The sequence below is a fragment of the Neomonachus schauinslandi genome, chromosome 1 (genome assembly GCF_002201575.2).
Source record: "Neomonachus schauinslandi chromosome 1, ASM220157v2, whole genome shotgun sequence".
NCBI lineage: Eukaryota > Metazoa > Chordata > Mammalia > Carnivora > Phocidae > Neomonachus > Neomonachus schauinslandi.
The window spans coordinates 69,003,633-69,017,578 of NC_058403.1; the positions used below are offsets into that span (position 1 = coordinate 69,003,633).

Below are 13,946 nucleotides of genomic sequence, written 5' to 3' on the forward strand. Positions count from 1 at the left end.
TTATATACATTTTCCCACATAAATGGTGGTTAGTATTAAATTAACAAAATTAACTGACAACTCTAAGTACAGGGAAGCCAAGTACATTTATTCAATCTTTGTAGATGGCATTGCAAAACTGCATTAATCCCTTTGTGGTGCTGTGATGCTGATAGACTTTTAAAATAGCCTGAAGATGGGATGACTGACTGGCTCAGTCAGTAGAGCATGCGACTCTTGATCTAGAGATCATGAGTTCAAGCCCCACACTGGGTGTAAAGCTTACTTAATAAATAAAAAATACAATAAAATAAAATAGCCTGAAGAGGTCATCTTTGTATTATAGTTGCCACTATTCTAGCTTTATCCCCTTTAACATTTTCACTTAAGGGAATTTATTTCAAAAAATATTTTTTTTGTAAATGTGCTTATGTAAATGTGCTTTTTACACATTTACATTTTACATCTTACATAAATGTGCTTATGAAAGCATATTTTTATCATGAAAAGTGAAAATTAAAGCAATATGTAACAGGAAATGATTTCCTTAATTATGATACTTTAAAAAGATGTAATGGCTTATGGCCATAAAGAATAGTAATTATTGGGGCAGCTGGCTGGCTCAGTCAGTAGAGCATGCAACTCTTGATTTCAGGGTTGTGAGTTCAAGCCCCACATTGTGGGTAGAGTTTACTTAAAAAACAAAACAAAACAAAAGAATAATTTTTATTATTGGAAAAACTTGGAAAAGGTGTTTTGCTCCACACTAAGTGAAGGCAGTAAAACAAAATTTTATATTATGATTACAACCAGGTCAAAACTATGAATTTAATAAATACATAAGTCTGCAATGAAATTTATCAGAAATTGGTTGCTGGATTATAGCTGTCAGATTATAGCTGCAATTTATTTTGAATTGTCTTTTGTAAGATTTCAAAGATAATTGAATTGGATAATATGTGAATTATATCTCAATAAAGCTGTTACCAAAAAAAGTTAATTTTATAAGCAACTTTATTTTTTTTTTTAAGATTTTATTTATTTGCGAGAGAGAGAATGAGAGACAGAGAGCATGAGAGGGAGGAGGGTCAGAGGGAGAAGCAGACTCCCTGCTGAGCAGGGAGCCTGATGCGGGAATCGATCCTGGGACTCCAGGATCATGACCTGAGCCGAAGGCAGTCACTTAACCAACTGAGCCACCCAGGCGCCCCTATAAGTAACTTTAAAAGTAATAATTAAGTTCCCAGCTACAGAAGTCCATTTAGACCTTGCAGCTGAAATGGTACAAAGAATTCTTATTTTTCAATTCTCAGGATCACAATTTCTTCCCTGATATCCATTAGTAGAGTACGTAATACTCTTTAAGTTGGATGCTCCTAAGTTACAGAATGCCTCTATCTTAAGTTTTTTTTTTTTTTTAAGATATTATTTATTTATTTATTTGACGGGGAGAGAGAGTGACAGAGTGGGAGCACAGCAGGGGGAGCAGCAGACAGAGGGAGAAGCAGGCTCTCCGCTGAGCAGGGAGCCCGATGCAGGTGCTTGATCATGACCCGAGCTGAAGGCAGACGCTTAACCAACTGAGTCACCCAGGTGCCCCTCTTAATTAGTTTTTAATAAGGTGATGCAGTCATTTAAAATCAGATGTGCAAATGAGACAATTAAGAAAAAAGTAGTTTGCTACCTTTGGATTTCTAATTATAAAGGAGAAAACCTATTATTAATCTGTAGTTGATTAATTCTTAAATCCATGCTTTCCTCAGATCTTATGAAATAAAATTGCAATTTTTTTCCATTACAAAGCAATATTTGTTCAAAAACAAAATTACATATATTCCATTATTTCCTTGGGATATATGCCCAGAGTAAAATTACTATAAAACTTGCTGATATATAACAATTATATGTTTTTTTAAACAAATGGAAAAAGGTAATTTCTCTCAAAGAAATGACAATATTTTCACAAAACATAAGCATCCAAACTAATATTTACATAAATAAATAAGTTAAAAGTATTAATCAGTACATTATATAAAAATATAAAATATATTTTAAAATATAAAAACCACTGGTAACAAGATAAAATTATATAATATTTGATAATAATTATTAACAATCTTTTGTTTACCTGATAACATCCACTCCCCCAGTCTGGGTAACTCAGCTTCCTCTCACACTTTTCCATGACAAATGCTGATTTCTGAATTAGACAAACTGAATGAGGTCCATACTTTTCAGCACCATAGTTTTTAAAACGATCTGAAGCAAACCAGAGAATTTCTCTTAAAAATTGACTTTTGGCTCATAGAACAAGAAGCTGAAGCATTCCATTCTTATGGTTAAAAATTGCTTTAAAGAAAGAAAATGTTTAATGGAAATTTTCCATCAAAAAAAATCAAGAGAAACGGGCTCCAAAATCAAACTGGGTTCTCAATAAAGGACTCAGTGGGAGGAAATTATTGTGTCAAAAACAGGAGATAAAACCGGGCCTAGGGGCGCCTGGGTGGCTCAGTCGTTAAGCGTCTGCCTTCGGCTCAGGTCATGATCCCAGGGTCCTGAGATCGAGCCCGCATCGGGCTTCCTGCTTGGTGGGAAACCTGCTTCTCCCTCTCCCACTCCCCCTGCTAATCTCCCTATCTCTCTCTCTGTCAAATAAATAAATAAAATCTTAAAAAAAAAAAAAAACTGGGCCTAAAGTATCTAAATTAGATATATAGAGGAAATGGCACGAAGAATCATCTTTACTGGTAGTCTAAACAGGAGTCACCTCCCAGATGAAGCCAAGTGATTTATCTAATGAAGGCTTTTTTGGGGTGCTGCAAAAAGTTTTTGCAAAGTTTTCTTGTACTTTCATCGTATGCTATCTCCTGGAGGTCCATACCTAACATGCTGATCTAGTCTCAGACTGAGCACAAGCATGCAGAGGTATAAGGTGAATTAAATGACCTCTAAATAGCTAATGGACAAAGGAATGAGGCACTTAAGCCCTAGCAATAATTTGTTCTCTTCACACTTAATACAAGTAAGTTTCATCTTTTTTGAAAGCAGAGTTCTTAAAGATAGGTATTTTATGTCAGTTTTGGAAAATCTTAATTATATAAGCTAAGAAAGAAAATGTAAAACAGAATAAAGGAGAACTTTTTTTATATTTATGAATATTTCAAAGTCCTTGAAAAACCAAGTGATCAGTGTCAAAAAAAGAAAAGGGGGTGGTCAGCAAACTACAGCCCTCAGGCCAAATCCTGAAGGCTACCTGAAGGTTTTTACAAATAAAGTTTTATTGGAACACTGCCATTAATTTACACATTGTCTATAACTGCTTCCACACTGTAACGCAGAGTTCAGTAATTGCAACAGAGACCACATGACCCACCAAGTTTAAAATATTTACTACTGGGCGCCTGAGTGGCTCAGTTGTTAAGCGTCTGCCTTCGGCTCAGGCCATGATCCCAGGGTCCTGGGATCGAGCCCCGCATCGGGCTCCCTGCTCGGCGGGAAGCCTGCTTCTCCCTCTCCCACTCCCCTTGCTTGTGTTCCCTCTCTCACTGTGTCTATCTCTGTCAAATAAATAAATAAAATCTTAAAAAATAAAAAAATAAAATATTTACTATTTTTCTCAAAAAAAAAATTACATTCTCTTTACAATAAACGTTTGTCAACTCCAGCTCTAAAACAAAGTGTGATACTATATCGTTGGCAAACCATAATTGATAGATCCCTGCATTTCTCGGCTTTAACATGGAACTGCTGAATAGTTATAAGTTTTTAGACATTAAATAGGTGAGTGATGAAAAAAAATGACTGTACAAATCCAGTTAAATCTACCAGGTTTAAAAACAAAAGGAAAAACCATTATGGAAATTTAAAATGTAAATAACAGAGTCTGTAATAAAGTACGGAATTGGGAATAAAAAGGATCAGGTTTTGGGGTAACTGGGTGATGGACATTGGGCAGGGTATATGTTGTAATGAGCACTGGGTATTATATAAGGCTGACAAATCACAGACCTGTACCCATGAAACAAATAATACATTATATGTTAATTAACTGAATTTAAATTTTAAAAAAAGGACCAGGTTAGAAATTTTTATGACCACAGAGTGAAAAACTACCTATTGCTCTTTATTAACATATCAGATGTGATAAGTTTGTTTACAAAGGTGAATACCCATTATCATACTCTTTATGTGTATTAAAAGGGAATAAATAATATGGCACTATATCTTACTAGCCATGGGACAATAGTATTATTCTGATATCTGGAGAATGACATGTTACTTCTAAACTACATAAAATGCACACTCCTCAGAAGACAAAAAAAATTGGATACCTAATATGATTTAATAAAAAGAGCTCTGCATTGGAGGATCTTACACTGGCACTAATTAATTGTATTACTAAGTGTCTCTTCGTTCACTTGTGAAATTCAATAATATGTTCTCTGCGTCTCTCCTCAGGTTTTTCAAAGAATAAAATGAAATGATAAAAATGAAATGCAAATGAAACTGTCATGCAGATGTAAGGTACTACAAAAAAGTAGGGTGCATACATGTGCAAATGTATCTAAACAACTAACAATCCTTGTTATGTGTCCTAGTTCTAAGCATTTACTATGTGAATTCATTTAGTTCTCACAAGTACTCTATAAGATAGGTATTATCATCCCCTTGGCACAGAGGAGGAAATTGAGGCACAGAGAAGTTAAGTTACTTCTAAAAAATGGATACCAGTGGAACCATAATACAAATTCAGACAGTCTGCATCCTGGATCTGTGCCCTTAATCCCTATTTTATATTGCTGATATATAATTTTAATATACACACAACATTTCATTTCACTAGACTACTAACCTGGTTGATTTTCCAATATTCTACAATCTGAGCTGCGCTGATATTCACCACTTAAATGCCAACTGAATTCCTGACTGAAAGGGCAGTAGTCAGCAATTTCTACTGAACCACCATAATAAGGCAAATCTTCTGTAGGTATTCCACTTAGTTCATCGAAGTACTACCAAAAAAAAAAAAAAAATTATTAGGAAGACGGAAAGTAAGAAAACATTCTGTATAATAAAAACAAAGTCCACAAGCAATTTATAGCAACCCTCCAATGCTGCATAATATAAAGAAGATATCAGTGTACTTTTCTTCATATATAATAGAATATAAAGACAGTAATATACTACCTGAGGGCTATTTCAAGGTTGTTGTAGTTTTAGAAACAAGCAAGGTAAGTATATTCAAGTTTTTTACTAGATGACAAATTTGACTAGTGTTTTAAAAAGATGAATAGGAAGAGTTTTAAGAGTTGACAAAACAGAAAACTAATCCAGAGAATTAAGATATTTTAAATATAATGTACTTCAAGTGTTTTTAGAAGACTTAATTTACGTGTTGTTTTGACAAACTTGAAAAAATAAAACTGTGATAATATGAATGAGATCATATATATAAAATACTCTGAGGGGCACCTGGGTGGGTCAGTCGCTAAGTGTCTACCTTTGGCTCAGGTCATGATTTTGGGGTTCTGCACAGGAGGGATCTGCTTCTCCCTCTCTCTTCCCCCTCTTTGTCTCCCCCCACCCCCACTCTCTCTGCCTCCCCCCCTGCCCCCGCTCATGTACACTCTCTCTCTCAAATAAATAAATAAAATCTTTAAAAAAAAATACTTTGAACACCAAAGGAATAAGGCACCAGATAAATTTTAAAGATTTCACATTTATACCAACTCCTTGAATTATATTACTATGCCTAGAAATATAGTTGCCATCTTATGGTATCTGAAGCATTCAGTGGGATCATAAACATATGCAGGAAGCTCAAAATTCAGCAGCAATCATTTTATTTTATTTATTTATTTATTTATTTAAAGATTTTATTTATTTGTTTGACAGAGATATAGCGAGAGAGGGAACACAAGCAGGGGTAGTGGGAGAGGGAGAAGCAGGCTTCCCGGGGAGCAGGGAGCCCGATGTGGGGCTCGATCCAGGACCCTGGGATCATGACCTGAGCCGAAGGCAGACGCTTAACAACGGAGCCACCCAGGCGCCCCAGCAACAATCATTTTAAATTATCTTCTGAGATAACACTTCTGACTACAGGATCCTTTGTAAATGACAGGCAGAACTGAGGCGTTTCAGAGATGGTTACTGCAACAACAAACTTAAAGGTCCAATCAGAGACTCAGACTGAATGTGTGGGACCATTTCCTTCACCTTTTTTTTTTTCAGATAGAGAGAAGAGGGGCAGATAGAGAGGGAGAGAGAGACTCTTAAGCAGGCTCCATGCCCAGTGTGGAGCGCAATGCTGGGCTGGATCTCAGGACTCTGAGATCATGACCTGAGCTGAAATCAAGAGTCTGATGCTTAATTGACTGAGCCACACAGGCGCCCCTCCTTCACCTTTTAGATCCCATGTGTCAAACCTTTATAAAGTAGAACTTTCAAGTTCTACTTTATAATTAATATAATTGGATTTAATGAATTGGATTAGAGTAGCTCAGTTATTTCCTTTAAAGAACCTTGTTCTTCTGTGTAAATTAGAGGAAATTAAACACGAAGACTTTGGAAACAATTAGAAAAAAATACAGACCACTTAAAAATAGATCCAATAAATATTCTAAATGCTTTTTACCATTACTACAAGGCATTGCTAGATATTAATTGTTGTTGATGAGCACACTGGCTTTAAAGAATTGTAAGAATTCTTCATTTTTTTCTAACTTATAGAAAACATAAGTTTCATAAGTTGAAAAACTTAAGAGAATTCACTCTTCTAATTAAAAATGGAGACTTCTCTTTAAAAAGTTGAGTTGATTTCTAAAATTGCCCAAAACAAGTGTTACCTGGTACTCTTGAGGTAAAGGTTTTGAAAACTTCTGCAAATTACACACTGCAACTGCTCTCTGGTCCTGTCTGCAAGTTAACTGCAATGGATTACTTCTGAGTGTGTCACAGAAAGGGCTCAGCATCTGCCTCCTGCACACAAAGATAAACACCATGGTATCAAACTCTAAAGAAAATATAACAAATCCATTTTAGAGCTTGTCTTTTCTATTATCATTTCAGTATACTTTAATAGCTTAATACTAAATGCTGAATCAGGTTATGAAGTTATTTTTAAAAGTGTAAAAAGAGGGGCGCCTGGGTGGCTCAGTCGTTAAGCGTCTGCCTTTGGCTCAGGTCATGATCCCAGGGTCCTGGGATCAAGCCCCGCATTGGGCTCCCTGCTCAGTGGGAAGCCTGCTTCTCCCTCTCCCACTCCCCCTGCTTGTATTCCTGCTTTCGCTATTTCTCTCTCTGTCAAATTAATAAATAAAATCTTTAGAAATAAAAAAAAAGTGTAAAAAGAAATGCTTAATGTAGATATGAATGATTAATGCTACGTGCACTATAACTTTATTCCACCATTATTAAACGCAATTCTATTTATCTCTTTCTCTCCACTTTTGCCAGTAAAATGGAGTTCTGCAGACCTGATCTGCATGTTAAAGACAAATAATGAAATTCCTGATACTTCTTGGAAATGCAAATCTTCATAATCAATATAATGGAGTCTCAGAAAGAGATGGAGACGATGCCCTTCTGTCCTGAAGCTTCAAAGAGTGAATTTTTTCTATGCCATAATATAATTCAAAGACTCTTGTTTGACAGTTTGTTAAACTGAACACATTCACAAGACATCCTGTTCATGTGCAAAATGAAGATAGTGTGAATACTCCTAATTATTACAAGTTGTTCTGTTCTGTTAAACCTAATCTTGAAAGTATAATTTGGAAAAAGATGTCTTGTAATTTTCTAAAGATGTTGGAATCTATTGCATTGTTCTGTAAAAATAATCTTCAAATTAGTTGCCTTATTGATAATTGCAATACAAATTATATTGTCATAACAGTAATGTTATAAATGAAATTCCAGTATTCTTAAACAATATAAATCCTGTTAAGACTGGTTACCAAATTGTAATAGGATTACTGCTATTTTTCCTCTTCTCCCACATGCTTGTTGGGGGAAAAAGCCTAGGTTAGATTTCTTATTTTAAGGAAAATTGATACTTGCTTCATTTAAGTTAACAAATATAGCAATAAAACATTTTTAGGGGAATTATACCTTCTTGAGATAAAATGTGTAAAAGACCTACCACAGTCTTTGGTAAATGTGAAGCAGCACAGTGTAATAGGAAAGCAAAGGTCTATAAACCTTCACACAGGCTTGGTTTCAAATACCAGCTTATTTGATATTTGATATTTACTTAATTTTCCTGAGCTTCAACTATAAAGCACTCAGTGTCTAGCACATACAAGTTACTCAATAAATGTAATTTCACTGTCCACACCACTTTTATAAAATCTTTATATAAGGCAATTTTATAACTTTCTATGATAAAGTTTCCAATGAATATGACCAGTAGTTCTTATTAAGTCACTTCCTCGATACCATGAAATTCATTTCCTTTTTCTTTAAAATAAAACAATACATAATATTTACCTTAAATTAATTAAAATATGAGTTTTGCCTAAATGGATAAAGAGGAGTAAGGAACTTAAAAAATACTGATTTAAAAAGTTCCAAAGTTAGAGTTGTTCAAGATTCATGGCATATAATTCTACAGCAGTTCAGCCTAATAGAACTTTCTGCAATGTGCTGTCCAATATGTCTAATCATATAGTGGCTATTAACCACTTGAAATGTGACTAGTGCAACTGAGGAACTGAATTTTAAATTTTATTTAACTTTAATTAATTTAAATATAAATTTATATAGCCACATGTGGCTAGTGGTACCATAGAAAGAACCTTATTTTGTGTGTACATAGATTCAAATGATTCCAGTGAGTAAGGCTCTGTCTTTGCTCAACTGTTCTCTCCTCATACCAGTCACCCAACAATGAAGAAGGAGAGGTATCACAGCTGAAGTTAAGCACCAGCCCCTGCACTCAATAATGGTCATACTGGAATCTAAGATAACTCAGGGATATAGCCAGACTGGGTCTATGGTACCAGAAGTTGGCTTCTGTGCTATAAGGACTCCTGGATGTCAACGTTTCAAAAGTGGGACATTTGAATGCTTATGACAGGGATTACCAACTTCAATTTTTGGGTCAAATCCTGCCCATAACTGCTTTTTTGGTTTCTATGTTTCTTCTACAACTGTTTTTATAAATAAAGTATTACTGGAACATGGCCATGCTCATTCATCTTGTCTAGGGCTGCTCATGATGTACAAAAGCAGAGTTGAGTAGTTTTAACAGAGACTGTTACGACTGAAAAACTAGGAAGAGGAGTTAGGTAATAATGCACCACTTGTCTCAAAACAGAGAATCTTATTTTGTGTACAAAATATTTGCTAATTGGCCCTTTACAGAAAAGTTTGCCAACCTCTGACTTATGGCTAAAAGGAGAGAATTCAGGGGACCAAAAGTTGTAGTTTTGAAGAATGGAGAAGAGGAAATTCCCTTCTGTTTTTGGTTTTAGGTGATCCTATAATCAGGACCTAAAGCAGAACAGAGTTGCAGCTGTTAAAAGAAAAAAATCTCTAAGCTCTCCTAGCTGCAATGTTAATTACATACTTCCTTTAACACAGTGCAACAGCAGTTCCCAAACTTTGCTGCAAAGTGAATTTTAGGGATCCCTAAAAACAATACCAATGCCTGGTTCCCACTTCCAGACATTCTGATTTAACTGGGATGCGCTGTAATGTGGGTATGGAGATTTAAAAAATCTCTAAATGATTCTAATGCACAGCAAAATTTGGGAAGTACTACGCTAGCAGACCAAGTTGTAGTGCTGGATAGAACTAGCTGCCCCCAAAGTGGCTGCAGGTGCTTCCTGATACTGCTTATTAACAGCTCTTTTCACGGCAGGATTATAACTCAGATGTCAGACTCCTTAGTAGAAGCTGACTTAAACTGCTTCGAGACCTAACCCAGGGGAGAAAAGATACGAATAACATCTTCACAAGAAGTACCTGTGATTTAGTGGACAAGGCACTGGACTTGAAAAGAGAGAAGCTAAAGTCCCTCATCAGCTATATGACTCTAGGCAAGTCACTTGTCTCAAACTTTAGCTGGGACACAGCTAAAGAAATGCTGAGAGGGAAATTTATAGTGTTAAATACATATGTTAGAAAGATATAACATCTCAAATCAATAATCAAGAACCTAGAGAGAGAAAAATAAAACAAATACAAGCATAAGGAAGGCTATAATAAAGAACAGAAATTAATAAATTAGAAAACAGATAAACAAGAAAAGACATCAATGAAACAAAAAGCTACCTCTTTAAAAAGATCAATGATGTTGGCAAACTCTGCTAGAGAGCAAAACTGAAAAAGAAATGGAGAAGATGCAAATTACCAAGATCAGGAATGATATGGGCTTTCACTATACAACCTACAGACATTAAAACAATAGTAAGGAACTACTACAAACTATTCTGTACACATACATCTAGTAACTTAGACAAAATGGACGAATACCTCAATGACACAAATTACCACAATTCATCCAATATGAAAGAGATAAATATCAATAGCCCTGTAAATATTAAGGAAGTTGAATTAATACTTTAGAAATTCCTGAAAGAGAAATCTACAGTCCCAGACGGTTTCACTGGAGAATTCTACCAAATACTTAAAGAAGAATCAATACCAATTGTACACAAATTCTTCCAGAAAATAGAAGAGGTGGAAATACTTCCCAATTCACTTTATGAACTTAATATTACCCTGATACAAAAAACCAAGACAGTACAAAAAAGAAACAAAGGCAGTACCATATTCTTCATGAATATGTACAGAAAAATCCATAATAAAATATTAGTACATGGAATTCAGCAATATATAGGAATAATTATATACCATGACTAAGTGGGGCTTATTCTAGCAATGCAGGGCTGGTTTAATATTTGAAAACCAATCAGTGTAATCCATCATATTAACAGGCTAAAAAAAAAAAAATCACATGATTATATCAACCAAAGCTGAAAAAGCATTTGGCAAAAGTCAACATTCATTCATGATAAAAACTCTCAGAAAGATAGTAAAAGAGGGGAACTTCAACTTGAAAAGGAGCATCTACAAAATACCTACAACTAACATTATACTTAGTGGTGAAAAACTGAATGTTCCCCCCTCCATTGTGTCCATGGATTAAAAAACTCAACAGAGCTAAGATGTCAATTCTCCTAAAATTGATATATAGGTTTAACCCAATTCATAGAAAAGTCCCAGCAAAATTTTTTTGTAGACAAGGTTATTCTGAAATTTATATGAAAGGCAAAGGAACTAGAAGAGCTAAGATGATTTGGAAAAAGAATAAAGTGGGAAGAATCAGTTTACCCAATTTTATCACATAGTATAGCTATAGTAATCAAGGACTGTGTACTATTAATGGAGTGACACACACATAGATCAATGAAACAGAAGCAAGAACACAGAAATAGACCCATATAAATACACCCAACTGATTCTCTGACAAATATAAGAAAGCAAGTCAATAAAAGAAAGACAGCCTTTTCAATAATCAGTGAACCTTGACCTAAGTCTCCCACTTTATACAAAAATTAACTCAAAATGGATCCCAGACTGCAATATAGAACATAAAGCAATTAAATTTTTGAAAAAAAAAATACAAGAATATCTTTGAGGGCGCCAGGGTGGCTCAGTTGTTAAGCGTCTGCCTTCGGCTCAGGTCATGATCCCGGGGTCCTGGGATCGAGCTCTGCATTGGTCTCCCTACTCAGCGGGAAGCCTGCTTCTCCCTCCTCCACTCCCCCTGCTTGTGTTCCCTCTCTCGCTCTCTCTCTCTCTCTGTCAAATAAATAAATAAAAAATCTTTAAAAAAAAAAAGAATGGGGCGCCTGGGTGGCTCAGTCGTTGGGCATCTGCCTTCGGCTCGGGTCATGATCCCAGGGTCCTGGGATTGAGCCCCGCATCGGGCTCCCTGCTCAGTGGGGAGTCTGCTTCTCCCTCTCCCACTCCCCCTGCTTGTGTTCCCTCTCTCGCTGTCTCTCTCTGTCAAATAAATAGATAAAATCTTAAAAAAAAAAAAAAATAAGAAAAAAAAAAAAAGAATATCTTTGAGATTTAGGACTTCACCATTCACTTGACATTGAAAGTATGTCTCCGAAAAGGACATACTGATAGTTTGGACTTCACCAAAGTTAAAAACTTTTGCTCTATAAAAGACCCTATTAAGAAAATAAAAAGAAAAGTTATGGATTAGGAGAAAATGTGTGCAAAGCACATATCCGACAAAGGACTAGTACTTAGAATATATAAAGAACTTTCAAAAATCAACAGTGAAAAAAAAAAAAGCAAACAATGCAATTAGAAAACTGGCATAAGACATGGAGAGATATCTCATCAAAGAGGATATAAAGACATCAAATAAGCACATGAAAAGGTATTCAACATCATTAGCCATTAGGGAAATGGAAAGTAAAACCACAGTGAGGTATCACCTTATCTTTCAGAATAACTAAAATAAAAAATAGTGACAACATCAAATGCTGACAAGGATGTGGAGAAACTGTCATCACTCATACATTGCTGGTAGAATATAAAATGGTATAGCCATTCTGGAAGAGGTCAGCAGTTTCTTAGAGAATTAAACTTGCAACTACCATATGACCCAGCAATTGCACTCCTTGGCATTTATCTTGGAGAAATGAAGATTTATGTTCACACAAAAACCTGTACACAAATGTTTACAGCAGCTTTATTCATAATAGCCCCAAACTGGAAACAACCTAGATATCCTTCAAAATGTGAATGCTTAGGGTGCCTGGGCGGCTCAGTCCGTTAAGTAGCTGGCTTCAGCCAGGGTCTTGGGATGAATCCTGCATCAGGCTCCCTGCTCAGCGGGGAGTCCACTTCTCCCTCTACCCCTCCCCCGTGCTTGTGATCTTTCTCTCTCACTCTTTCAAATAAATAAAATCTTTACAACAACAACTATAAAACATGTGAATGCTTAAACAAACTGCTACATCCATATCATGGAATATTATTCAGCCATTAACTCGAGCAAACTACTGATATACACAACCCAGAAAATTATGTGGAGTGAAAAAAGCCAATCCCAAAAGGTTATATACAGAATGAATCAATTTATATAACATTATTTAAAAGGCAAAATTATAGAAATGAAAAACAGATTAGTGCTTTCCAGGGGCTTAAGAGGGGTTGGAGTGGGAGGGAAGTGGGTATGTTTATAAAATGGCAACATGAAGGATTCTTGTGGTAACTGAATGTTCTGTATCTGATTATATCAATGTCAATATCCTGGCTGTGTTATTGTACTATAGTTTTTATAAGATGTTACCAATCAAGAAAACTGGATAAAGTATACATGGAATCTGTATATTTCTTCAAACCTGCATGTGAATCTATAATTATCTCAAAATAAAAAGTTAAAAGATATATATTTATAGGGGTACCTGGCTGGCTCAGGCCATGAAGGGTGAGGCTTTTTTTTTTTTTTTTAGATTTTATTTATTTATTTGTCAGAGAGAGAGAGAGAGAACACATAAGCAGGGGGGAGTGGCAGGCAGAGGGAGAAGCAGGCTCCCTGCTGAGCAAGGAGCCCAATGCAGGACTCGATCCCAGGACCCTAGGATCATGACCTGAGCCAAAGACAGCCGCTTAACTAACTGAGCCACCCAGGCATCCTAAAGTGTGAGGCTCTTGATCGCAGGGTTATGAGTTCGAGTTCCACATTGGACATAGAGCTTACTTAAAAAAAAGGAAAAAAAAATATGCATAAACATATGAATGTGTGGGTATGTGTATCCCCCAAACTTGAAGAATGTATTTTTAAAAAGTTTGCTAGGTGATTTTGATATTCATCCAGATTTGAGAACCATTATTCAAAAGTATCTTCATGTTTCTGGATACTCAATCAACAGCTGCATCTATGTTTATGGGTGCATTCTCTGAAGAAAACAGTAAGAATGACAGAATATGCAAAA

At 35.6% G+C, this 13,946-nt stretch overlaps 1 protein-coding gene across 2 annotated transcripts in view; it reads right to left on the reverse strand.

The window, feature by feature from the left end:
* The window catches only part of LMLN (leishmanolysin like peptidase), a 73,356-nt gene that overhangs the window by 12,056 nt on the left and 47,354 nt on the right, over positions 1 to 13,946 (reverse strand). For both annotated transcript variants that reach the window (XM_021692466.1, XM_021692467.1), the window contains 3 exons: positions 6,825 to 6,957; positions 4,832 to 4,991; positions 2,108 to 2,238 (listed from right to left, as the gene is read on the reverse strand). In XM_021692466.1, coding sequence (XP_021548141.1) covers positions 2,108 to 2,238; positions 4,832 to 4,991; positions 6,825 to 6,957 — 424 coding nt within the window. The remainder of the gene's footprint in view (positions 1 to 2,107; positions 2,239 to 4,831; positions 4,992 to 6,824; positions 6,958 to 13,946) is intronic.